The sequence below is a fragment of the Schistocerca serialis genome, chromosome 7, assembly GCF_023864345.2.
Source record: "Schistocerca serialis cubense isolate TAMUIC-IGC-003099 chromosome 7, iqSchSeri2.2, whole genome shotgun sequence".
NCBI lineage: Eukaryota > Metazoa > Arthropoda > Insecta > Orthoptera > Acrididae > Schistocerca > Schistocerca serialis.
In genome coordinates, this window is record NC_064644.1 from 195,457,726 (window position 1) to 195,485,572 (window position 27,847).

At 43.5% G+C, this 27,847-nt stretch overlaps 1 protein-coding gene across 3 annotated transcripts in view; it reads left to right on the forward strand.

Annotated features, from left to right (window-relative positions):
* LOC126412584 (protein kinase C and casein kinase substrate in neurons protein 1-like) overlaps window positions 1-27,847 on the forward strand; it is a 548,284-nt gene that overhangs the window by 100,729 nt on the left and 419,708 nt on the right. Inside the window, exon 1 of one of the 3 annotated variants that reach the window (XM_050082241.1) lies at window positions 17,527-17,553. The exons of the other annotated variants lie outside the window; for them this stretch is intronic. Within the exon in view, the coding sequence (XP_049938198.1) occupies window positions 17,542-17,553 (12 nt within the window). The 5' untranslated portion in view covers window positions 17,527-17,541. Of the gene's footprint in view, window positions 1-17,526; window positions 17,554-27,847 lie in introns of those variants that run through there. 3 annotated transcript variants of the gene reach the window in all.

Sequence of the window (27,847 nt, forward strand, 5' to 3'; positions counted from 1 at the left end):
TCTCGCCGCCCTCTGGCGGGTTCGTACTTGGCCACTGTATAGCTCATATCAGCATACATAAGTGAAATAACACTTTTCGACATGGGTTCTATTTCTGATATTAAAGTATGTGCTTCTAGACCATTTTACCGTGGGAAATTCAAATATGTAAACAAAATATCGTTGTCAGGGACACTTTTTATGTAATATGTATACATATGTATATTCACACAATTCATGGCAAACACAGATACGTTATAGAGAAATACGGGTATGTTGCCGCATTCAGTAGTGATAGAACATAATAATTTCTTGTGCAACAGCAGGTGGGAAGAATCAGACATCATTAGGTTATCCCCTGCCACACCTATGACATTAAGACCACCTGAAACATCTCACTAACTCGAACGGCGACAGCCGGTCGCTGCCTAGGCAGTAAAGCTTCGGGCCTCCTAGGGGCAGGTGCATCGAGTTTACAACGGTGGTGTTAGCCACAATTTGTGTCAGTCTTAACGAATGGGTGTTTTGGCTGACAAGTAACTGTCTGTCATATTTCCGAGCACGGATGAATTTTTTAGTTCCTGCGTGTAAACTGATTGAGCCTAGTGCTGAAGGTAAAACGACTGCTTGTTTTTACACATCAGCGTTCCTCTAGTTCCCTACTATTAATTTAATACAGGTGTATTACCAAAGTGGTATTTTTAAATTTGCAGAAATGCCACGTCGTCGTGGATGTCGATATAAGCCGGTCAACTTCTGCTACATCTGTGGGAAGTTCACTTTTGCCAGAAATAGAAAGAAAATTTCTTCAGTCATAAAGAAAGCATACAAACATTACTTTGGAGTAGAGGTAGGAGACCAAGATAAAGAATGGGCACCACATTTCTGCTGTGCTACATGTTACTGCAAACTAATTCAGTGGTGGAAAAATAAAGAGAATGTGACATTGTTTGCTGTTCCCATGGTGTGGAGGGAGCCTAAGGACCATGTTACTGATTGTTATTTCTGTCTAACAAAAATTCAGAGTTTTACAAACAAAAAGTCGAAGAGGCACATTGTTTACCCAGATCTGCCTTCAGCGAGAATGCCATTGCAGCATTCCGACAACGTTCCAGTACCTTCAAGAGCTCTAGGTCAAATTTCAAGTGACACTGAAATAAGTAGTACTGAAGAAATTACAGATGATGATTCTTTATATCACTGCACAAGTGAGTCATCACCACATTTGTTAACACAGTCAGATTTTAATGATTTAGTACGTGATCTAGGACTAAGTAAACAAAAGGCGCAGCCGCTTGGTTCAAGATTACAAGAGTATAATCTACTGCACCAAAGTACTAAAATCAGTGTGTTCAGGCACAGAGAACATGCCTTTATTTCTTATTTTTCAACTGACGAAGCACTGGCATTTTGCAATGACGTTGCTGGCCTGATGAAAGTGCTGAACTTCACTTATATTTCACAGAAGTGGAGACATTTCATAGATGCATCGAAAACAAGTCTGAAGGGTGTTTTGCTCCATAACGGAAATAAAATACCCTCTGTTCCAGTAGCTTATACTAGTTTGACAAAAGAGAATTACGAATTTGTACAAAGGATGCTAAATTCATTAAAATACAATGAACACAAATGGAAAATATGTGCAGATTTCAAGGTAATTGCTATGGTACTGGGAATGCAACAAGGCTACACAAAGTATGCCTGTTTTCTTTGCGAGTGGGATAGTCGAGACCGAAATTCACACTACGTGAAAAAGAAATGGCCTAGGCGAAGATGGAAAGTTGGCAAAAAGAATGTGCAACGTGAAAGTCTGGTAGCTCCTGAATGTATACTACTTCCATCGCTTCACATCAAACTTGGCCTGATGAAACAATTCGTGAAGGCCATGGATCAAACAGGCTGTGGGTTTGCATATCTAGCTACCAAATTCCCCCGACTTTCAGCTGCAAAAATAAAGGAAGGTGTATTTGTGGACCCACAAATCAGGGAGCTGCAGAAAGATGCAAATTTTGAAGCATGTTTAACTGATAAAGAAAAAACCGCATGGGACTGTTTCAAGATGGTGTCGGAAAACTTCCTCAGAAGAAGAAGAGCTACTAACGACAAAGCAATGGTGAAGGATATGATCAAAGCATATCAGGATTTGGGGTGCAATATGTCTTTGAAAGTACATATGATGGACTCTCATCTGGACTACTTCACAGAGAGTTGTAGTGACGTATCGGATGAACATGGGGAAAGATTCCATAAAGACATTTCTACCATAGAAAGGCACTATGAAGGGAAGTGGGTACCTTCTATGTTAGCAGATTATTGCTGGAATATCATTCGAGAGAAGAAAGATTAACAATACAAGAGAAAAAAAGTGATGTCCAATACAAGGCAGTGGTTCATTGTTTGTCAATTTTCTGTAATTTCTCATGTCAAATAAATGCTTCAAAGTGTATACACAAAGGTTACTGTGTTATATGTTAGATCCCACCCTGCATAAATGTGATGAACTTATAACATCATAAAAATGTGCATTTGTTTGTCGAATTTCACCTCACGTTTGCTGCACTACATCAGAAACTGATAAGAGAAATAAAATTGTGATTACTCATAAACTATCCCTGACAGAAAAAAACCAAAAACAGTTTTCAATTCAGCACTCAAAATACAACTAGGATCACAATATTTTTTATCAGAAATAGAACAAAAGTTTTTTTTTTTTTGTAGAACAGTGTAGTCGTATGAAAACAATCTTTGCAAACAATCACATCACAATGTTTTCAAAATGTTCACTATTGGCACTACAGAGGTGGCGCAAACGAAGAATGAAATTCGCCATCACATTTCGTAGTGTCTCAATCGAAATGGATTCACATGCCACAGAGATCCGGCGTGGCGTGGCGGGATGCTTCGGGTAGATCATGTCTTTCACTGTGCCCCACAAAAAAAGTCACAGGGAGTCAAATCCGGCGAATATGGAATCCAATCCATGCCTGCACCAGTAAATTTGGGATATTCCAAAGCAGTGACTCGATTCCCGAAGTATTCCTCTAGAAAGCGAAACACTTGTTCGGTCCGATGTGGTCGGGCTCCATCTTGCATAAACCATTCAGTACCTGGTCGATCCTCTAACGCTTGCTGTGTAGCGACAAATTGTTCCAAAATTGCAACGTAACGTCCACCAGTGACCGTTTCTCGAATGAAAAAAAGGACCAGTAATGCCTCTGCTGCATACTGCAGCCCACACAGTAACTTTAGAGAATACAGGGGTTTCGCTTCACACCAATATGGCTTTTCGGAACCCCAAAATCGCCAGTTCTGCTTATTCACGTATCCATTCAGATGGAAGTGTGCTTCATCTGTAAACCAGATGCAGCCAACATCAAATTCTTCACTGTCAATCATTGTGAGCATCTGATTAGCAAAGGCAACCCTTTGTTGGACAGCTCGTACGAGTATGGCCTGGTGCGTTTGAATTTTGAATGGAAACATGTGTAGGCTCTTTCTCAGTATTTTCTGCGTGCTGGAACGCTTCAAACCAGTCTCAGATGCAATTCTACGGACGGATGACATTGGATTTCGCTGAATAATTCCAGAAACTGTGGCGATATTTTCAGGCGTAACTGCGGTTTGCTTGCGGCTAACATGCCCCACTAGATCATCAGTTACGCTGCCTTTTCGTTGAAATTTTGCGAAGAGCGTACGAATGGTTTTCGCATCGGGTCCTTTTGGAACATTAAGTCGTGTTTGAAAACTTTGCCTTGTTGCCGTAGGACTCTCTTCTATCCTGTGGTACTCTAGCACCAGAAAAACGCGTTGTCCAATGGAGTACATGGTTTTAATCTCTTCCTTCGGTACGCTAACCTCCTGTCGCGTTTCAATAGTGGAACTGATCGCTCTGGGCTTCGGATCACTATTTATACTAGGCATTACGTATGGCGATTACAGCGCCATCTGTTGGCAGCTTTTGTAACTATTATTTCAAACTGCTGTATAAACTTCTTACAGCTTTCACAATAAACATACCGTTTACTGCATTCCTCTATCGATCTTTGTTTTCGAGATAATTAATTTTGAAATCAGGGAGTCCTTTTCTGGACACCCTGTACGTGACAGGTGACTGGGTAACCCCCAATTCCCAGCCCCGGGCCGACTGGTAGATTTCGCACATACCCCTGGTACAGGCCAAGACGATCAGTTCTAAGCTACTGTAAATCCGTTTATTATTCAGAAAGTTGTTGATGCAATTGCTGGCCCTGTGAAATCCTGCTCCAGTTCACGGAAAGGCACTTTGCCTTTGGAGACTACTTCTGGAAAGCATATACCGGTAAATAAAAGTTTCCGAAGATAATTAGCTTATGACCTTGTACAGCATTTTCAGATGGTTGCTTTCACATTACTCATCACGTATGTAAGACTCTATAGACATTCCGTTTAAAGTGCAGCTTCAGAGTTATGAGTTGTCACTGATCTTACTGCGGTTGCTACAGTCAGTGTACTTTCAAACCAGTATTCTGAGTTACCGATTTTTTTTCACAAACACTGCGATTAAACAACGAAATTGTGTGGAAATATTTAGCAGAGTGCTGCAGCTGTTATTACCAACTAAGTGGCTGTAACGTAATATAAATGCTAGAGTAATGACACAATTTCGATTAATTCGCCGCTTCACGTATGTTAATGAATCGTCTTGTAGAAATTCTATCTTTACACAAACGAAACGATTCTGTACGCATTACTTACGAGCTATTTATCATGGCGTGTTGGAGGGTGAAAATTTTTTGACCTTGGTCTGCTTCATCAAGCTCCGCTGGATAACATAGTGAGTCTGCTATAGTATTTGTGGTGAACATCTTCTACACATGACATAAGTAGTGTAATGATCGTATGGCACTGATGGCCAGGAGTCCCCACATGCAGAGTCCAGCCGCCGAGTTGCAAATCTTTTCAGTTGACGCCATATTGGACGAGTTCGGTGTCGATGATGATGGAAAGGTGATGAGGACAACACAACACCAACTTCCCGAGCGGAGCAAGTGTCCGACCCAGTGGGGACTCGAACCCGTGCTCACTGCATGATAGACGCGTTAACCACTCAGCTAAGTAGGAGGACGTCGGAGGCAATATTCGGAAGCGATACGAACAGGGACTATCACGTAGAAGCAGTATTACAGATAGCGAATTGAAGACTTGAATTAGCTGGAAGGATTCTGGGGAAAAAGGGATATATCTGTAAAGATTACGGCAAGTACGATCCATTCTAGAATATTTTTCCAGAATTTGGGGGCCTTACCTGGCAGACATGACAGAATTCAGAGTCGCAAGACTAGGATCGTAACATGTCGGTACAGCCCACGCGAAAATTAACATAAATGCTCGGGGAATGTATGTGGCTATCTCTGGAAGAAAAACGCGTAATTCTCGTTAAACTTTGTTGGGTATAATGAGGGGAAATGTATTTGAAGCAGACAGTGCGACGATTTCGCCGTCACCGTCATATATCTCGCGAAGTGATAATGGGAATAAGATAACAGCGGTTAGGGCACGTACAGCGCCATTTATATCACATGGTACGCTCTGCTTACGTTTAACAAGAAGATTGATTCAGAGGTTTAAATTGGTTAAGGCCTTTAAGCAGCCTTCTGCTACGCTCCTCCCAACTGAGTTTGTTATCTAGTGGTAATTCCCTACCTCGTCGAACTGTGCGTAAGTTACAATTCACTTGACGTCAACGACTACGTGGTCGTAATCCCTGTATTATGCTACCTAAAGAACTAAACACCGAAACCGAAACTGATGTGGGTTGACTTGAGATTTTCAGAGTGGTCATCAGAAGTCGATTTGCAAATTACTTCAGCCAAGTCCCTTCACGGATGATCTTTCACAGGTAGCACAGGCACATACAGAGCTCCTAAGGCCGTACGTCCTCTCTCGCCCGCGTGGCTTCATTTATCACCTGCTCATCACGTGGCGGCGTGACCTCGGCAGCCGGCGCTAAAGCCTCTGCAATTGTTCTCCTGCCCGTGCGCTGTCTCCATTGAGGCGTCGTGCCGTCGCTCTTGAGAGTAATACTGGATGTACCGCTACTAGCTCTTATCTCTGTCGAGTAACGTTGGATGAGCTACGAAGTCCAACATTTTCATTTATTAAAGTCGTTGAGTATCGACAGAAAGTTCCACTAAAGTTGTCGCGACAAATTCGGATAAAATCCCGAACTTTCGATGAGTGCCTCAATCATCGTCTTCATAGGCCATATCTGACGACAGTGATGCAGGTAGTCATCGGAAGTCTGAGATTTTATCCAAATTTGACGTAAGTTTACCGATAATTATTTATCCAAGAATTGCGTCACGAAAGCCTTCGTAGTCATTTTTGCCTGTTCTCCATAAGGATCAGACATAAAAGCTGAGATCTATAAAAGGGCATATAACGTAATACCTCCTACCTAAGCACTTGGAGTTGCATAATTACCTTAGATTTTTGCAAAAGTTTCACAGCCAACATTTGCAATCGTTATATAACTGAACTCTTGGGAAGAAGAGGTTTCTGATGACTATAAAAAAGACAACGTTCCATTAAAAAGCATACTTGTTTAAATATCTAAGTAGATAAAAATAAGGCAAAACTGATGCTAGTTGTGTACTATCACTTTCGGAAACAAAGTTTCGATGTCTAGAACCTATTGCGTAATACTTTGACTGCCAAAGTTTCATATTTCACTTTGCATATTGCATAGACAGATGGGTAAAGCGTAACGTAAACATCTTTGGACTGTAGATACCATTTGACAAATATGAAATGGAAGAGCACGTAAGGACGGTAACAAGAAACGCGAATGATAGACTTCGGTTATTGAGACAATTTTCGGAAAGTTTGGTTAATGTGTAAAGTAGACCGCGTATAGAATACTAGTGCGATCCATTCTTGAGTACTGCTCGAATGTTTGGGATCCACACCATGTCGGATTAAATGAAGAAATCGAAGTAGTTCAGAGGCGGACTGCCAGATTTGTTACCAGTAGGTTCGGTAACAAACGAATATTACGGAGGTGCTTCGTGAACTCAACTGGGAAACCCTGGACGGAAGGCGATTTGTTTTTCGCGCAACACTTTTGAGAAAGTGTAGAGAATCTACAATTGAGGTTGACTGCAGAACGACTCTGCTGCCGCCAAAGTACGTTTCGTGTAAGGACCACGAAGAGAAGAGTATGGAGACACACAGACATTGTTTTTCCCTCGCTGTGTTTGCGAGTGGAACAGGAAAGAAAATGATTAGTAACGGTATAAGACAGCCTCCGCCATGTGCCATACGGTGGCTTGTGGGGTGTGTATGCAGATGTAGATACAACTTCTGTGTCCTTTAGAATTACGATTGCAGTCTGTGCAGGGTGGAAGGGCATTTCTCCACTGAAAATCAACAACGGGAGGGACAGGATTCATCTCGGTACTATCAGGGAAGTTCCCACCTTTGCACAGCTTTTTATCGTCAGGCACCTACATAACCCAGAAATATTACGTGCGCGAATGAAACCTATTCAGCGTGAATACACAAGGCCAGTCCGTACGTCCGTGAACAAGCAGCATCAAAATTAAGTTAGGTAAGCACTTAACCCGCCTTCTTTGGCTTCCTGAGCCGATTCCTCGTCGCGACATATATACCTCACTGCGGTTTCCACTTCAAGTAAACAAACAAAATGTCTTGTCTCTTCATCATACTACGATAGCGTCAGTATAAAGACGGGCATTAGGGGTCATGATGTCTTTATAGCGACTGTGGTTCCGAGAGTTAATAAATCAGTCAAGAGGGCTAGGAGATTGTTTCTGCTAGAAAGAGCAGATAAGCAGTTGTTGGCATCTCAATTAGGCAATGAACTGCAGTCATTTAGTTCCAGAATGATGGCTATAGAAGAATTATGGACAAAGTTTAAACAGATTTTAAATCATGCTCTGGACGAGTATGTGCCTAGTAATTGGATTAAGGACGGAAAAGACCCACTGTGGTTTCATGCCGAGAAAGCAAAGGCTGTTGCACTCTCGGTTCAAAAGAGGACGCTCAAATGGCGACAGGCAAAGATTTAGAAGAGATACGTGGGTCTGTGAAAAGATGTATGCGCGAATTATACAACTACTACCACGGTCATACCTTGACTAAACATCTGGCGGAGAACCCGAAAAAATTCACGTCCTATGCGTAATCGATAAGTGGGTCTAAGGCTTCCATTCAGCCACTCGTTGACCCGTCTGTTTCGGCAGTAGAAGATAGCAAAAGGAAGGCCGAAGTTATAATTCCACGTTTAAGTAATCGTTCACGCAGGATAATCGTACAAACGTACCGTCGTTTGACCACCGCACAGTGTCCTGTATGGAACAGAGTAATAATCATCCCTGGCGTAGAGAAACAACTGAAAGAGTTGCAAACAAGTAAACCGCCAGGTCCGGATAGAATCCCAATTCTGTTTTACAAAGAGTACGTCATCGACCCCTTACTTAGTTTGCATTTATTGTGAATCTCTCGACCAGGGCAAAGTGCCAAGCGACTGGAAAAAAGCGCAGAAGATTCCTGTTTGTAAGGAAGTCACTATCCTGAACATTGGTTTGCTGCAGAATTGTAGAGCATATTCTAATAGCTTTAATGAATTTCCTAGCTCAAGCTCATGCCCACGAATCAGCACGGCCATACAAAGTATCGCTCGTGCGAAATCCAGCTTGCTCTTTTCTCACATGATGTACTGCGAACTATGGTAGAGGGACAGTAGGCTGGTTCCATATCTCTGGATTTTCGAAAAGCATTTGACACGGTACCCCATTGCCGACTGTTAACGAAGGTATGTGCATACGGAATAGGCTCTCAGATACCTGACTAGCTCGAAGACTTCTTAAGTAAAAGAACCCAGTGAGTTGTCCTCGACGTCGAGTGTTCATCGGAGACAGGGTTAACATCAGGAGTGCCCCAGCGAAGTGCGAAAGGACCGCTGCTATTTTCTGCATACGTAAATGACCTGTCGGACAGAATAAGCAGCAGTCTGTGGCTGTTTGGCGATGATGCTGTGGTGTACGGGAAGGCGTTGTCATTGAGTGACTGTAGGAAGTTACAAGATGAGTTAGACAAAAGTTATAGTTGATGTGATGAATGATAACTGGCTTTTAATGCAGAAAAACCTAAATTAACGCGGATGAGTAGGAAAAACAAGTACGTAATGTTCAGATACAGCATCTGTAGTGTCCTGCTTGACACAGTCACGTCGTTTAAATATCTGAACATAACGTTGCGAAGCGATATGAAATGGAACGAGCTGTTCAGGATTGTGGTAGCGAAGGCGAATGGTCGATTTCGGTTTATTGGGAGAATTTTAGGAAAGTGTGGTTAATCTGTAAAGGAGACCGCATGTAGGACATTAGTACGGCCTATTGAGTACTGCTAGAGTGTTTGTGTTCCGCACCAGATCGGATTGAAAGAAGACATCGAAGAAATTCAGAGGCGAGCTGCTAGATTTGTTGCCGGTAGATTCGATCAGCAAGCAAGAGTTACGGATATGCCTCGGGAGCTCAAGTGTGAATCCCTGGAGGGAAGAAGACATTCATTTCGAAGGACACTATTGAGAAAGTTTGGAGAATCGGCATTTGAAGCTGACTGCAGAAAGATCTTGCTACCGCCAACATACATTTTGCTTAGGAACCACGAAGATAAGATACGAGAAATTAGGGTTCACATCCTCGCTCTATCTTCGAGTGGAACAGGAAAGGAAACAGCTAGTTGTGGTACGGGATACCGTCCGCCACGCACCGTATGGTGGCTTGCGGAGTATGTATTTAGATGTAAGAAGTGTGTGTGTATATAAGGGAGGCGGGGGGGGGGGGGGGGGGGACGTAACCCTAACGGTACCGCAAATCCAGCTGCAGTGTTGTGTTCGATAATAGACCCTATCATGGAAGACGGCATTTGGGGTAGTTTTATTAACCTCTTCTCACAAGGTGAGGTGGAAAGCACCCCGACCGCCCTATTCGCCTTAGTGCGCATGTGCGATGTAGCTCAGGTCTTATCCCCATTTAGTGTTTCTTTCTAGCCCGTCACGCTCACAGTACTCGAGGATCACCTGGTCCGTGGTACGCAGTAAGCGAGTGGGATTCCACCCTTTCTCTCTCTCTCTCTCTCTCTCTCTCTCTCTCTCTCTCTCTCTCTCTCTCTGTCTCTAAAAGTTTCTATGGGACCAAACTGCTGAGACCATCGGTCCCTAGGCTTACACGCTACTTAAACTAACGACCCTCGACCCCCCCCCCCCCACACACACACACACACACACACACACACACACACACACACACGCGCGCGCGCGCTAGTACCTCCGACGGGGGGGAGCCGCGCGAACCATGGCAAGGCGCCTCAGGCTACGCGGCTACCCCGCGTGGCCCCGACGTTGTTGTTGGCAGGAGGTTATGTCAGCCGATTTCTGGTACTGACTTCAACAAATAAAACTGATGATACGTAATTTCTAGTGGTTAATAAAAAATGAAAAATAAGAAGAGAAGAAAAGGTTGAAAATGTGGAAGAAATCGTGAATAAAAATGGTTTTTTCAAAATCGTTAATGACCGTGAAAAAAGGGAAAGAAAGAAATGCAGATCGGACTTTGTATTACAGAAAAGCTATCGGACTTCGTTATTCGGAAAAGCTATTGTTGGGGTGGACCTTGTGGCGTTTTTGAGCCAATTTTCACTACAAAAGTTATTGAAAAGAAACAGAGAATAACAGAATGTAACTGACAAGGGGAAGTGGCGTAGACGAGAAATCATCCTTTACCAGATTAACTTATCTTCTTTCGGGCGGCGTCCACTTCTTCAATATCTCCTTCATTTCAGCGTGAAAAAATCTGCTCCGAAAGCTTGCAATAGTCCAGGGATCACTAATTTATACCAATTAAAATCATCTTGATACTGTATGCAATTTAATTCGCTTTGCTACTTCCATCCACCGAATTTCTTAATAACTTCCACAATGTCTACATATTACAATCAGATCAAGATTAGCCATTAAGTTTTTACGTCAGCATCCGATCCTGTCTGCCTTAAGCTACGGTTATCAAGAGACAATTGAAAACGGATAGAAAACAAAAAAGGTTACAATTTTGGTATTTTCTCTGCCGTCGAGCGCTCATACCGCTGCGACGGGATATTTTTATCTGAGGGAACGAGTGTAGCGCGGCGAAATTCAAAGTCCCGCTACAAATTGTAATACGTATGTTGTCAGCATTTGCAGAGCATTGCATCACTGTTTTGTGTATTTACTGTGTAAGTTAGACCGTATTTGACATTTCTTATACTTGACTTCTTGCTGAATAATATTCATACTGAATACGCGTCTTTTATTTCGATTTTTATCTACTGCACTATAATTAGCGATTGTCCCCATTTTAAGGTACACGGATGAACCAAAACATTATGACCACCTGCTTAGTAATTTGTTTGTCCGTCTTTGGAATGCGATACAGCACTGATTCTGTATATCAGGGATCCGACAGTTCGTTGGCAGATTTGTGTGGGAATATAGTATTAGATGTCTGCGCACAGGCTATGTAATTTGCGTAAGCAATGGGCCGCTGATTTGTTTACTCGGTGATGGCGCCCGATAGCGACCTAGATGGGTTCCATAGGATTTACACCTGGCGAGTTTGGTCGCCGTGACAGCAACGTGACTTCACTAAAATGCTCGTCGGTTATGACATCAAGCACAAAGGGACGCAGGTGATTCGGAGATGTCACCGTGTCTTCGATTACTGCCACACGTCACATGCAAGCGCAGTAGAATGCCCCCAAAGCTTAATATTGTTACCACCAGCCTGCGTCCGTGACGCACTGCAAGTTTCGAACCACTGTTCACCTCAAGTCACGGCATTTGTGGAGACAAACATTGACCTACTGTTCAAAAATGTGGTTCAGCCGAAGAGCTGAAACGTTTCCATTGATCGACTGCCGAATCCCGTCGGTCCCGTGCCTACTGCCATCATAATTGACGATGTCATTTGTGTCAGCATGTGAACACGCAGGGGAGGTCTGCTGCGGAGCTCCATGTTCAAAAATGTACGATGAACGGTGAGCTCCGAAACACTTGTGCGTGCACGAGCATTGGGCGTTTTCGGCAGAGATGCCACAGATTATCATATGTCCTACTTTAAAGAGTAGACAAGCCTCCGAACCCCACGTTCTATGAAGAGTTTTGTGCGGCTAGCCATTTAGTGCCTAGTGGTAGTTTCACTGTCCTACATCTTTATGTAGATGATCTCGACAATAACACGTGAACATTCGACAAGCTTCACTGTTTTCAAGATACTCGTTCACAGGCTGTGCAACATAAGTGACTCTGACAACGGACCGATTATTAACTCGATGTATTTCCCGATTGTTCGTTAAGGTGATCCCCCGTCCGTGTCTTCGCCTCTTACATACTTCCGCTACCGCGCAACGTCACCAGGCGTCGTACGACGTCACGTGGTGCAGTGGTCATAACGTTTTGGCTGTCAGTATATATCCGTTTTGAAATATGTAGAAAATTGAACATTCAAACTGTCACTGCTTGTTCGTGTAGTGGGAAATGACTTGATTATAAAGATTTTGAAACAGAGCGTTAGTAATACACGGGATGTGCAACGCGTTGTCTCTGACTCCTGGAAAGCCAGTTGTAATCGTAGTTTCAGAAGTCGTTTCCATTACCGTACTTGAGTTGCCACAGTAACAGACGCGATGGCGCAGCGAACGGCAAACTGCGCGAATGTTCCTGTTTGTTTCTGAAGGGTCCCATTTAGTAAGGGCTTAAAAATCTGTTGGTGATGATCCGACCACATCTTTGTGGTACTAAGATCAGAGAACATTATGTTTTTATTAATGAGTAAGTAAGCTATCTGGGTTCTTTACTTATCCGTAAGTACTCGTTAAGGGCATCCACAATGTGAGATATGTGAATGCCAGGGGAGAGGGATGGGAAAATCTCATGGATATTACAACGGTCGCTAATGTATCGTATCACACATTCGCATTGCGGATGTATGTTTAGTTTCGGGTGACTAAACGCAATATACTAGGTTCTTATTAATCACCGTCTGTCTACTGATTAATCTTCGACCTGCCCCAGAATGTTAAATACAGCAACAAAGAACTTTACTCCTCCCCCCTCTCAATAATTCTCCCTAAAAAAACGAAGAAATAACGTACGATAAATATGGAATTCTGCATGTCGCATACTCAGTTATCGCTAAAACGAGAACGTTATGTACAAGACAGCAAACGAGATCGTAATTGCCTCGCCCAGGCGACTTCGCTTCTCATTCACTTGCCGTCTGAAACTTTCTCAATCTACCGCTCCAAGTTGAAATGAGTTTCTGCTTTGCTGACTTCACTCGTGGATCTGTAGAAGTATGTGAAGGAGATACGTGATACAAATTGAAGTAGAAACTCATTTCCAGTCTGAAAGATAAGAGAGAGGAAGAAAAGTTTTCCTTACATCATTTCACACGTTCCCGCGCTAACATATATTTTAGGAGTGACAGACATATAGAAGTGCATACATGGTGAAGCAGAACACCACCGACAGACTTTCAGAGGTAGCCGTGTGGAGCAAAACAGTCTAGTAAATACGGTCTCTGAAATGCATACCTTAAGAGCTATGAGTACTTGCTCATCTTCGTTACTGGAAAACACCTCTCTTCTTCTCAACAAGTGCTCATAGCTCTTAAGGCACGCGTTGTAGAGCCCCATACTACGACCTCTGGGAGTGTATCAATAGAGTTCTGGCTCACACTGCATATCCTTCGAAAGAGCAAGTTACATGTAGAGCTGTTAGAGTAACTGAGTTTATGAGTTCAAAATCGTCAGGACAACTCAATTTTATTTATACTGTTTGAGACTTACCCGACGTATTAACTATCCACGAGGGTGGTTTTACTGCCCTATGTCGGTGGCTCGCCCTTAAAGTTTGGCAGGCTGCTCAAGAAACATCAAAGAAAACGTGTCTTCCGCCCTCAAGCGCGATTGAAAACTGTACTGGGTTTCGTCAAAGTCGACCTGGGTTTGAGGGGATGAGGAATGTATAAAATCCCGTGCCAATGTGGGAAATCATACTTCGACCAGATATGCCGCACTTTTAAGGATAGATCATAGACGTCACACCAGTCTGGGTCAGCCAGAAAAGTCTGCTGTGGCTGAACATCGTCTTGACACGGGACACAGCTTGGACCACGGAGAGATAAAGAGCCTTTTGTCAGCTCGCACGTGCTGGGACTCCCGTTATTATAATAGTAGTCGAAATACGTATAAGTAACGGCCTGACTAATAGAGACATGGGATTTCAACTCAACAAGGCATGGAAACCAGCATCATCGGGCTCAGACCAACGAATCCGAGTCAACACAGGCGGAGAATCGAAGCCCGCACACTTAAGTTTAAGGGCGCCAACACTCTTCCTGCGCTTTTTCCGCTTCGCGCATGCGATGATCGTTGCCCTTTTCTCTGGCAAGGGGCACTGGATGTAGCCGTGCTCTGATTCGTTTACAACCCTGTTCGTGTGATTCACAGCTAAAAGTTAGTAAAAGATAGTGCCCTCATGCTAATTCTAAGACTTACATTTAGAGTAAAAATTTCGGCTACATATGCCATTTTCCTACATAGTCACCACCATTCGTTGTGCACTATCGCCAACGAGAAATAAATATTTGCATGCAGCACTCGCAAGAACATGAACAGCCTGACAGTCGTTGTGTTACAGCTTTAGCTACAACGACCGAGTTTGGAAAACGGGCGGTCACGTAATCAATCTTTCAAAGGCCCGAAGATAAGGAAGTATGACGGTGCTAAGTACGTAGTGGACGGTGGCAGCTCTACAGCCATAGTCGACAAACGACTGTGAAGTGCATGAGAAAGCGTATTTCCCATTGTATCAGTCACAAAGGCGTCTTCCTGTCCCGTTCACGTCTGGAACGCGGGTAGAATGATTGGTAGATGCCTCTTCACGCGCCGTAATTAGTGTATCCTTGATCTCGCGATTCCCACCGGAGTGATATCTAGAAAATTCGTAGATTCACCACATAAAGCCGGTTGTTGAAGCTTTGTAAGTAGGTTTTCTGGATATAGTTTACCTCTGTTTTTCTAGCGTCTGCTAGTTCAGTTCTTTCATCATAACACTCTCCCCCCTGGGTGAAACAAAACTGTAACCGTTCGCCCTACCCATCTTCATATACTTTCATTATCCCCTGATCGCCCTATTTGGCCCCACAAACTAGAGCAATATTAGAGTATAGGTCGCACTAGTGTTTCGTAAACAATCTCATTTGCAGACTGATTATATTTCCGCTAGTATTCTGCGAATGAACAGAAAGCTGCTTTCTGCTTGGCGTATGACTGAGCCTATATGATTGTTCCGTTTCATCTCCCCACAGATTGTTACACCCAGGCCCAGGTATGAGTCGACAGAGGTTGGGTTGTTTTGGGGGAAGAGACCAAGCGGCGAGGTCATCGGTCTCATCGGTTTAAGAAAGGACGGGGAAGGAAGGGGAAAGCAGTCGGCCGTGCCCTTTCAAAGGAACCATCCCGGCATTTGCGTGGAGAGATTTAGGGAAATCACGGAAAACCTAAATCAGGATGGCTGGACGCGGGATTGAACCGTCGTCCTTTCGAATGCGATTTCAGTGTGATAACCACTGCGCCACCTCACTCGGTAGTCGCCAGACTCCAACTGTGATTCGTTTATATTGCAGTCGTTTGAATTCATTTTGTCAACTGGGCAATTTTTCATTTGTGAACATTTAAAGCAAGTTGCCAATTTTTACACCACTTTCGAATCTAATCAAGATCCGACCAAATATTTGTGCTATTTTACGAAAGTTCTTCATTATAGACATTATATATGCGAAAAGTCTTAGGTTGCTATTAATATTGTCTGCAAGGTCATTTATACGTATACGACATGAATAGCAAGAGCCGCGCGGAGTGGCCGTTCGGTTTGAGGCGCCATGCACGGACTGCGCGGCCCCTCCCGCCGGAGGTTCGAGTCCTCCCCCGGGCATTGGTGTGTGTGTTGTTCATAAAATAAGTTTAAGTAGTGTGTAAATCTAGGGACCGATGGCCTCAGCAGTTTGGTCCCTTAGGAACTCACACACATTTGGACATATGAATAGCAAGAGTCCAAAAACGCTAGACTGGGGAACACATGAAACTGGTTCTAGAGAGAACTTTCTAGTCCGGAGCGCAGTGTGTGCTGATACGAAAACTGTATGCCGTATCGGCACTCGAACCCAGGACCTGTGCCTTTCGCGGAAAAGTGCTTTACGGACTTAACTAGTAGCACGACCCACGGGCCAACACTCACAGCTTTACTTCCATCACCACCTCATCTCCTACTTTCCAAACTTCACAGAAATTCTCCTACGAAACGTGCAGAATTGGTGCTCCTAGAAGCACGTACATTGCGGAAACATGACTTAGCCACAGTGTGGGGAATGTTTCCAGAGTGAAGCAGTGAGAACGGGTCGTGAGGCGATCTTCGGTACCTCAGTCGGTAGACCACTCGCATACGAAAGGCAAAATCCTGGTCTGGCACAAAATTTTAATTTCCCGGTAAGTTTCGTATCAACGCACCCTCCGCTGTATAGTTAAAAATTCGTTCTGGGAATTTTCCCTCGTTGTGGCTAAACCATGCCTCTGCAGTATCCTTTCTTCCAGGAGTGCTGGGTCTTGTAACGTTCGAAGGAGTGCATTTGTGAAGTTTGGAAAGTAGGAGATAGACACTGGAGGAAGTAAACCTGTGACTACGGATCGTGAGTCGTGCTTGGGTAGCTCAGTCGTTGCAGAAATTGCCCGCGAAAGTTCCGGGTTCGAGTCTCTGTCCAGGACACAGTTTTAATTTGTCAGGAAGTTTACTTCTACTTCTATCGATGCCTCTCCATCGAAGATACGCTGCGTCCTCCCTACCAAGAAATTCACAGTACAGTCACAAATTTTGCTTAATACCGCATACTGTCGATAATAAGCGAAGGTGTGTACGGTGCTGACTCACGATGTGTTTTCGGAAGTCAAGAAATACTGCCTCTACCTAACTGGATTGAAACATGGCATGCTAGGAAGTCCGATCACAGACACAAGAGAGCGACCGGAAATGTGTTGCCGAGCAGTGCACTAGCTTGGAAGCAGCACAGAGTGCAGTGCCGTGTCGACATACCGCGCGAGGCCTTGCGTGGGAGGCAGTCGCAGATGTTTTACCCATATAAGCCTCTCAACGAGATAGGCGCACGCCTGCGGGGCCGTCGCGACCCGTGTGTTTCTGCTACTTGGAGCGCAGTCCTGCGTTGGTGACAAAGTAGTTAAGAGACATACTGTTAGAGCTAATGATGCAAAGCATGAAAACTCTGTATTATTCATGAAGCGGGCGATATTCGTGGTTTTTTAAAACGTGTGTCGTAGTACCAGCTCCGGTTATTGCCCGACGTGCTAGCTACTCTTGCGAATTGTAGCACTATGCGACATTTTTGGGGGGCAGAAAGCCTGAAGATATAGTTTTTCTTTTTTTAAATATCATCTTTAATGTGTGGATAGATGCAGAAAAAGGTAAGCAGTAATCATTTTTGTTTAGCCATTCGCTAACATTCAAGCGACAGCAGGCTTTTTGTAAGATTATACAGCGCTTCACTCACGACGCAAGCGCTGTGCCCAGCATTCCGGCCGGCCGAGGTGGCCGAGCGGTTCTAGGCGCTACAGTCTGGAACCGCGCGACCGCTACGGTCGCAGGTTCGAATACTGCCTCGGGCATGGATGTGTGTGATGTTAGGTTTAAGTAGTTCTAAGTTCTAGGGGACTGATGACCTCAGAAGTTGAGTACCATAGTGCTCAGAGCCATTTGAACCGGCATTCCGCGTAACCAATGGCACTGCCGCACATGCTGTTCCTGCGCTTGTGGTAGAAGACATGCGTAGAAAGGTGTTCTTACAGTGATCAAAATGAATGTTGCATGTTGCTTTATTGTTAATACTGGGCATAATTTGAAGCAAAACTGATCTTGTTCTGTCAGGTACAGTCATAAGAAAACAAAAATAAAGATTACACATTGATAAACACAAAAAGCGTTACAAAAGATTTCCACTGCAAACACTAAAGTTTCTTATCACTGTTAACTTGCAAAACACATTGTTTATGAACCAGTTGGCCCTCCTCGTAGTTGGAGACACTTCTGAATGCTGTTGGGCATATTGTTCACCAAATTGTCCAGATAAGCCTGTAGGATATTTCCCATTCCTGCACAGCGGCCTGTGATGCCTTTTAAAGTCTCCTATGGAACAGAACGATCGCAAGCCCCTAGCTTTAACATGGTCAATGCATTCTCAGTTGAGTGAGATGTGGAGGCAGTTCCATCCGACTGAGTGTGTGCTCCATTAAGGTTTTCACGAGGTTGTGGCGATGGGAGCGTACACTGTCGTCCATAAACGTGAATTCCGCTCCAATATATTCACCAAATGGTGCTACAATGCGTGCAGTAGTCATCCTGCCGTGTATTCGCACAAGGGGGATCCTGTGGTTATACATGATTCCACTCCAAAACATGGCTGAACCGCCTTGATAAGAGTGGCAGTCTACAATATAGTGTAAACGTTGTCCTCGTGCCTCCAAACACGAAAGTTATTATTATCAGGGCGGAGACTGATAACGGGTCTCAACAGAAAAGCGCGTTGTGTCCTATCGCTGTCTAATCCACAAAGAATGTTTCTTGCCAATGCGATACAAACCCTCTCCGAACACAATATAGAAGAGAACCATTGAGAGGTCTTCTGGCATTTAATCCCCGTGGACGTGTGACATTATGTTGACTGTTTCTGCTTGCTTTTATACGTTAATATCGGTCCTGCACGTGTTGCTTTTCTTCTGCGGCCTCCTCTTTGATAATTCTGAACTGATCCTGTCACTAGAAACTTGGTCCAGATTCTAGAGACATCGCTTTGACTCATAGGAACATTTGCTTCGAATACCTGTCTTCCTGCTGCTCCATTACAGTAACTATACCGCGCTGGTGATTGTACGTTATTACTGTCCGAGCGATATTGGAGCAACAACTCTCGTAATGATGCACGGCGCAAGTACAGCATTGTGTACAGGAGATACGGTTTCCATAGACTCCACATACTGCAGACTCGCGGTAGATACGTGAATTATTTCCGCTAGAATTACGTTACAAAGAAACCTATCTACTAATATCACGAATTTCCGGATCATAACATTCAGTGTTAAAGTTTCGGCAATATGCAGCATTTATTTTGACCACTGCATATGGGTGGCCCAAACTAACACCTCTCCGATCCCTACCGTCCAAGAACTTCAGTGTACGAAACAGGTGTGGATGTTAGCAAAAAGTGCCTAATACATATCGCCAGTTGAAGCGCAAGATTCAGCTACTCCGTTGTAACTGACTAAAATTCTATCCCATTGCGAATTATGACGAATTTACGGCACTGCTTGCGAACTAACAGGTCGCCATAGTCACAGGTATTACATGAATTCCTAAGAATAACTCTCATTTATTCTGATTATTTCTCTACTCCGAATTAAATAAACTATTCAAAGTTAAACTCCAATAAACAATCAATGCAGAATATCATTTCAATAAATAACAGCCTACGAACCAGTCACAAATTGCTGTAATCCATGTAACGTATATTGTTCGTAAATCATGCGCGTATTGTACCTATTGATTCTTTGACTACTCTTTAGTTCAATATTAAATGCATTTCATTGTGGCTTCAGTCAAAGATGGCCTGGCGCATTATTCTTTCCAGTATACAGTGCAGTAGTCAACAATGAACTGAAAGTACAATAGTGTTTTTCATAGTCGTGATTATTCGGTCATGGCTTGTCGAAACTCTCGGACGATAAGGATTTTAGCCATACCACCGCTGCTCGCGCGTCGGTACATTAGGATGCTGCCAGGCATAGATGTAACATTTTATGGCAGTATTAGCACGGGGCGTCACACTCACTTGTAGCCACCTTTCTTCACAGCAACCGTACTTACTAACGGCTCCTAATTTGACATTATATTTAAGTATCCAAATGAATAGCGATGGTCGCACTAAATGGACCGTCACAATTGTGGTAGATAGCGTGGCTTATCGTTTTCAGTTAGCAACTTTCTTGGCCTGCTTTCCAATAGTGTCATTAAGCTCTTCAGACTTGTGTGCACACACCACCAACGCTTCTGTCAGTAATGCATACTGTCCTTGAGATAAGAACTATCTTATCTTGCATCGTCCTACATGAAATAACCGTATGTCCTTTTGCTAGTTGCTAATTATCTGAAAAAGGATGCAGCTTGCTATTCACACATCTATAAGAAATTACGGTTTGATGGAAAAAGATCGGTCCATTTGAGTTGCACAAATTCCACACCTCAACCAGTACTTATGAATTTTCAGAGCTCGGACATCAGTTACTGTGCGAATTCATTTACCCTGATAAAACTGCAGCCACTTTTCCTTAGAAAAGAAAAACGTCCAAGAGCTAGGTGCAATACCGACATCGAGCAACAATATCCGGTTTGGTCAGTCCATGCACTGCGGTTAATGTGTAAAGTTTGAATTCGTGCATTACTATGTGAGCTGTGTTAAATGGTACAACGATCGTTCTAGTGTTGGATACGTATTCTGAGAACAGTTTATTTTTGGTGTCAGATTTCTATTATTAGTTGACATGTATGCCACGAATGCAGGCAGTTTAACAAGGAGTGACTTGAGAGTTCAGGGTTTCGACGCGGTTACCTAAGTCTGCGTCGCCTTCGCCAGAATAGTGGAACGTTGTCGTTTTAACATACCTCAGGTATACTCTCCGAAGACTGGCGACGAGATGGCTATTGGGCGTAGCTAAATAGATAAAAAACTAAAAACGTTGAACGATAAGCTAGCTGACAACACAGTTCGTAATGCGTCTGACATATCATAAAATAGAATGATTATGAACTCAAATACGTGCTGCATTCCAGCGATCTCGTCTAGTTTCGTGGACGTCGTGGCTCTAAACCTAACATTGACCATTGTCTCATGTTAGTAGTGACAAAAAAGTGATCAATGCAGGTCGATCTCACTGTCATTAGCTACCGCGGCGCCCAGAGTTTTCATGAAGTGCACGTTTAGTATGTGTGTGCGGAGAACTTCGGACTTCGACGAATCACATTTAACGTGGTCCCTGCTTAGTTCATATATAAAGGGCATTCAAATGAAAATTACACAGATGGGCAAAGTAAGTAAGCTGTTTATTATTTCAGAAGTAATTGTCACAACTGTTAATACTCTTATCCTACTGAGAGACAAGGCAGTCGATACCTTCAACGAAAAATGTTTGCGGTTGTCTACGGTATCACAATCATACCCAGGTGTGTACATCTTCGTCCAAACCAAACTGACGGCCACAAATCGCATGGGCAGAAATGCGGCCTGGGTGGGGAACGTGTAAGGGCGTCCTAGCGAAACTTGTACCGGTACAGCTTGTTTGGAACCACCTTGGCAACATGTGGTCGGGCACAGAATGATGCCGTCCGGCAACTTTCCCAAATGTTTAGACTTCATGGCGCTCTTCAGTTTTTGCAAACTGTCCACGTACGGCTGTTCGTTAAATGTGTTCCAGGAAGTCAGTGAGCAGCGATCCCTTGCAGTCATAGAAAAAGGTCATCATGACTTTCCCGGAGTTTACATGTCTGGAGTTAGCGTGTTTGTTATTTCGTGTACAGTAGAGAAGTTCCTGTGGGAAGCACTTACACATCCTCCATGCAGTCCCGATCTCTTCCACCGAGCGAGGTGGCGCAGGGGTTAGCACACTGAACTCGCATTCGGGTGGTTGACTGTCCAAACACGCGTCTGGCCATCCACATTTAGGTTTTCCGTGATTTCCCTAATTCGCTCCGGGGTAAATTTCGGGATGGTTCCTTTGAAAGGGCACGGCCAATTTCCTAAACCTAATATTCCTTCCGATCTCGTCCCACGTGATTTCCGACCTCTGGAGCCCTTAGGAAAGACGTTCGTGGCCGTCGATTTGCTTCGAACGAAGGGGTGCACACTTTGGTGCAATCAAGGTTAATTAAGCGACCGCAAACATTTTTCCTTCAAGGCATCGACCGTCTTTTCTCACAGTGGGATAAATGTATTAAGTTATGGTGATTACTTTTAAAATAATAAACAGTCTACTTACTTTCTGTCCATCTGTCTCGTTTTCATTTGACTGCCCCTTATTATACACGCATACAGAGATATTAACAATATACGTTGATGTACAAATTGATAATGTGAAACATATTTCGGATACATCTATCACATGATGTTTGGTCGTAATTAACTGAGTGGTTAGTACTTGACTCGTTGTGGTGAGGATCGGCCACTGCAGTTTGTTGTTGTAGTTCTCCACTGTTGCTCCAAACTCTTGCTGACATGTCATACACGAGACCGTGGCTTTTCCCGAAGTCTCTTACAATTATTGTTCGTAAGAGGCGAAGACAGCCTAATAGAGACATAAAGAGCGACGGAAGCGGGATATGTTTTAAATCACAGATTGTGTATCGCCCTTTCGTTCCGTTGATAGACAACGTGAAATGTTACCGGAATCAGTTGGTTACTTTCACTTACTGAAAACTTTAAGCACTATTCTCTCATTTGAAAGTCAAATAAGCACAGTCTTATCGCATCCGCTGTCATAACGGCAAGTTTTGCATATCGCGCGTAAAGGACAAATCAGATTCTGGGCCGCAGCCTTCGATGCCAAAGTGCAGGGCTCTGTGGGTGGTGCAGTAATTCTTTCCCTCAAATATCTGCCATCGACGTCGCTCGCATATCTCAAGCATAATGTAGGGTGGTCCATCTGAAGTTTCGGATGAGGTTATTTCGAAAACTATACATCGGGTAAAAATAGTGGGTAAGACAAGTTCGTAAGCTGAAAGCCCCCGCTCGCTCGAGTGGGGCAGGGGGCAACTTGTTAAACCTTAAATGTAAACGCCCATTTTTATTGCAGATTCGGATTCTCCATAAAAGTAATAAAGTTTTGTCTTAAACATTTTTTGAACCATTGATAGATTGCGCTGAAATCGAGAAAAAAGTAAAATTGGGGAAGAACTCAGATTTATTGAGAATTATCCGAGAAAGACGCATCAAATTGATTCAAAATGTGCACCAATTCTTTCGTTACGCCAAATTAAGCTATTTTTGTACAAGATGTACTGTGTCCTACTTTTAGCGTTAGCCTGTGTCCGTGTGATATGATACGCATGATATTTATGTGCCTTCAAAATCCGCAAAACAGTTGATTTCGGTATTCCAGTTTCTCTCTGAATCGCACGACTACTCATTTCGGGATCCAGTTGCACACAGGCGAGATCGGTAAGGGTACGAGCGTCATTTTCATGGTATTCCTGATGACGAGGTGGATGGTGCATGTATCCATTTCGAGCTCGTTGACTGCAATGTTTTCAGTTGGATGTTGTCTGTTTGGGAAACGATCCGCATACAATTGCGCAGCTTCAGCGTAATTGTCAAGGCATTCACCTAAAATTAAAATCGCATCAACAGTCTCTGTAGGAGGATAGTGAGCCATGTTTCGCTGAAGAATAATTTACTTTCGTCAGTTGATGTTTAACGTTCACAATCTGAAAGTGAAGTGACATCTGATCGCATTGCACCGACCTTTATATTGAGCCATAGTTCGCAGTTTGGTCACGGTAACGCCACAGTCCGGCGAGTAATGCAATTGTGAATAGTTCCCTAACAGGGTATTAATACCATTCCGCCTCCTTCCAACAAAAACCGTGGCGGCTAGGATACATTTTGTACAAAAAATAGCTTAATTTGACGTAATGAAAGAATTGGTGCACATTATGTATAGATTTGATGCTTCCTTCTCGGATCATTCTCAATAAATGGGAGTTCTTCCCCAATTTTAATTTTTCTCAATTTCAGCGCCATCTGTGAATGGTTCAAAAAATGTTTCTGACTAAACTTGATTACTTTAAGGAGAGTCCGAATTTGCAATAAAAATGGGGGTTTCCGTTTAAGATTTAAAAGTTGCCCCACCCAAGGGGGCGGGGGCTGGGGGTTACGTGTAGTATCATTTGATGTCCGCATTTGACCTTCCGAACTTGTCTTACCCACTATTTTTACCCGATGTATAGTTTTCGAGATAATCTCATCCGAAACTTCAGATGGACCATCCTATATACGAGGTGCGGCTAGAAAAAAACCGGACTGATGCTGGAAAAAACATTTATTTACAATTATTTACAATTTCATGTTATCTCCTTCAATGTACTCTCCTCCTCGGTCTCTACACCGCTCCATACGAATTTTCCACTGTTCATAGCAATGCTGCAGATCATTTTCGGTAAGTCCATACATTACTTCCGTCGCTTTTTCTTTTACTGCTTCAACAGTCTCAAATCTAGTTCCTTTCAAAGCTGACTTGACTTTAGGGAAAAGGAAAAAAGTCACAGGGGCCAAATCAGGTGATTAGGGTGGATGATCTAAGATGGGAATGTTGTGTTTTGCCAAAAACGTCTTCACTGACAACGCACTGTGAGCTGGGGCATTGTCTTGGTGAAGGATCCATGACTTTTTTCTCCACAAATCGTTCCGTTTTCTCCGTACTCGCTCACGTAGGGTAGCCAGGACGCTAATGTAGTAATGCTGATTCACTGTTTGTCCCTCTGGTACCCAATCAATGTGCACAATCCCTTTGATGTCAAAAAAACAATCATCATTGCCTTGAATTTCGATTTTGACATTCGTGCTTTTTTTTGTCGTGGAGAACCAGGAGTTTTCCAATGCATCGATTGGCGTTTAGTTTCGGGATCGTAAGTAAAAAACCACGATTCATCGCAAGTAATAACATTTTGTAAGAAGGTGGGATCACTTTCAATGTTTTCCAGGATGTCAGAACAAATCATTCTTCGGCGTTCCTTCTGTTCAATTGTGAGACACTTTGGAACCATTTTTGAACACACTTTGTTCATGTTGAAACTTTCATGAAGAATCTACCTAAACACTTTCCTTGTCAACTCCTGTTAACTCAGATACTGCTCTGATTGTTAAACGGCGATCTTGTCGAACAAGTTTACCGATTTTTTCAATGTTTGCATCAGTTTTTGCTGACAATGGTCTGCCAGTGCGTGTGTCATCACTGGTGTCTTCGCAGCCATCTTTAAATCGTTTAAACCACTCAAACACTTGTGTTCGCGATAAACAATCATCGCCGTACACTTGTTGTAACATTACAAACGTTTCACTTGCAGATTTTCCTAGTTTGAAACAAAATTTGATGTTAACACTCTGTTCTTTCTGTACACTCAACATTTTCCGACGTACAGACAAAACGTCAACTACTTAAAACAGACGCCACGGGCAGACTGAGTGCAGGAGGCAGATGAAACTCGAGCAGTAGGCGGAGCGAGAGTCACGTGACAGGCCACGCGACTTTCAGCCTTATTGCATTGGTTTTATTGTTTCACCAGTACTAGTCCGGTTTTTTTTTCTAGCCACACCTCGTATATACACTCTGATGTAATGGAATGTAATAAAGTGGCGATTATTTTGCGTGGCATCGAATCGACCAGGAGTCCATGGTAGGTTTCCGGCGGTACGTGACACCAGATGTCTACGCACTGGTCATGGAACTTCCGTTAATTATGAGCCGGTGGTTTGTGGGCGCGGTACCGGCGTCCATATCGTCCCAAATGTGTAGGATCGGATTCAGGACAGCCGGCGTTGTTAGCCAAGACATCGTGAGTTCACTGTAATGTTTCTTTAACCTCTTTAGCACAATTTCGGCTTTGTGATAAGGAAAGTTGTACTTCTGGAAGATGGCACCGGTGAAGCCATCATTCTAGAAGATATCCATGTCGTCCGCAATAACGTTGACGTAGTCCATAGTTCTCATGCTGCTGTGGAAACAGAGGTGGATGTTCTCCATAGCACAGTACTGCCCTCATCGTCCACGCCCGTCCCCCAGTAAATATTTCCTAAGCAGCTGTTTGCCTGGATGACGGCATAGCCGGGCACGACTATAAGCCTGGTGTAACAAGAAACATGGTTCATTCGACCAGACGATACATTTCTGTTGATCCACGGTCAACTCTCAATGAACCTGTGTAATCGTAGTTGGTGATGTTGTTGGGCCAACATAGAAAGACGAAGAGGTGCACGTCCAACAGTGTGCTGTGAATGATGTACTCCGAAATACTTGTGCCTGCACCGGCATTTTATTCTGTCGTCAGATATGTCGCTGATCACCGCCGATCCTGCTTTACAGAGCGGCCAAGTCTCGAGCCACCACTTTCTGTGAGGAAACCCAGTCGCCCAACACCTTGTCGCCTATACTTGGTTTCACAGACCTTCAACTACTTTCCATAGATGCTCACGACAGCAGCACGTGAACAACCGAATAGCTTCGCCGTTTCAGATATGATCGTTCCCAGGCACTAGGGCATAACAATCCGCCCATAGTCAAAGTCGCTGCGTCAGTGGATTTCCCTTTTTGCGGCTGCTACCATCATTAGAATGATTCGCCTCTTCTCTGCTTATATACTGGGTGATCAAAAAGTCAGTATAAATTTAAAAACTGAATAAATCACCGAATAATATAGATAGAGAGGTACAAATTGACACACATGCTTGCAATGACATGGGGTTTTATTAGAACCAAAAAAATACAAACTTTCAAAAAATGTCCGACAGATGGTGCTTCATCTGATCAGAATAGCAATAATCAGCATAACAAAGTAAGACAAAGCAAAGATGATAATCTTTACAGGAAATGCTCAATATGTCCACCATCATTCCTCAACAATAGCTGTAGTCGAGAAATAATGTTGTGAACAGCACTGTAAAGCATGTCCGGAGTTATGGTGAGGCATTGGCGTCGGATGTTGTCTTTCAGCATCCCTAGAGATGTCGGTCGATCACGATGCACTTGCGGCTTCAGGTAACCCCAAAGCCAATAATCGCACGGACTGAGGTCTGGGGACCTGGGCGGCCAAGCATGACGAAAGTGACGGCTGACCACACGATCATCACCAAACGACGCGCGCAAGAGATCTTTCACGCGTCTAGCAATATGGGGCGGTTCTACTAAAACCCCATGTCATTCGAAGCATGTGGGTCAATTTTTACCTCTCTGTCTACATTATTCCGTGGTTTTTTAAGTTGTCAAATTTATACTGACTTTTTGATCACCTGGTACTTCCCTTATAGCGTCACATGCCTGTAATAACACCAGGTGGCATTCATCTCGCCAATCTCGCTGTGGACAGTGGTCATACATACAGGGTGATACAGCTGACCCTACGCATGGGTTTTATGCAACCTGCAACACCTTCAAATACCCCACACAATATTTTCATATTATCTCGCTTACCTCGTGCAAACTATTAGTCCTATAGGAAAAATGAATGGGACATTTTTGTAAGAAATCTAATGTAGTTAAATTTGGTACTAGGATACTTAATCATTAGAGGCTGTAGTTTTCAAACTGGTTAAGAAAAACGTACAAAAGTGACCCTCAAACGCGTTTTTGTTGAAAAATTGGAAAACAGTGGGCCCTGGGGGAAAACATATCACTATACAAGATTAACTATATTAAATTTCCTACAAAATAGTTCTTCATTTTTCTGGGCGACTGATAGTTTGCAAGTAGAGAGAGAGAGAGAGAGAGAGAGAGAGAGAGAGAGAGAGAGAGAGAGAGAATATGATAATCTTGCGCATGGTTTTTGAAGGCATTGCGGGTTCCTTAAAATTCGCAGGCAGCTGACCCAACCTGCGTATGCATCGCACATTGAATCTTGGATATCTTGAAAGTCATAAGAGGTGCAGCTTTCTGTATTAGCGAACTT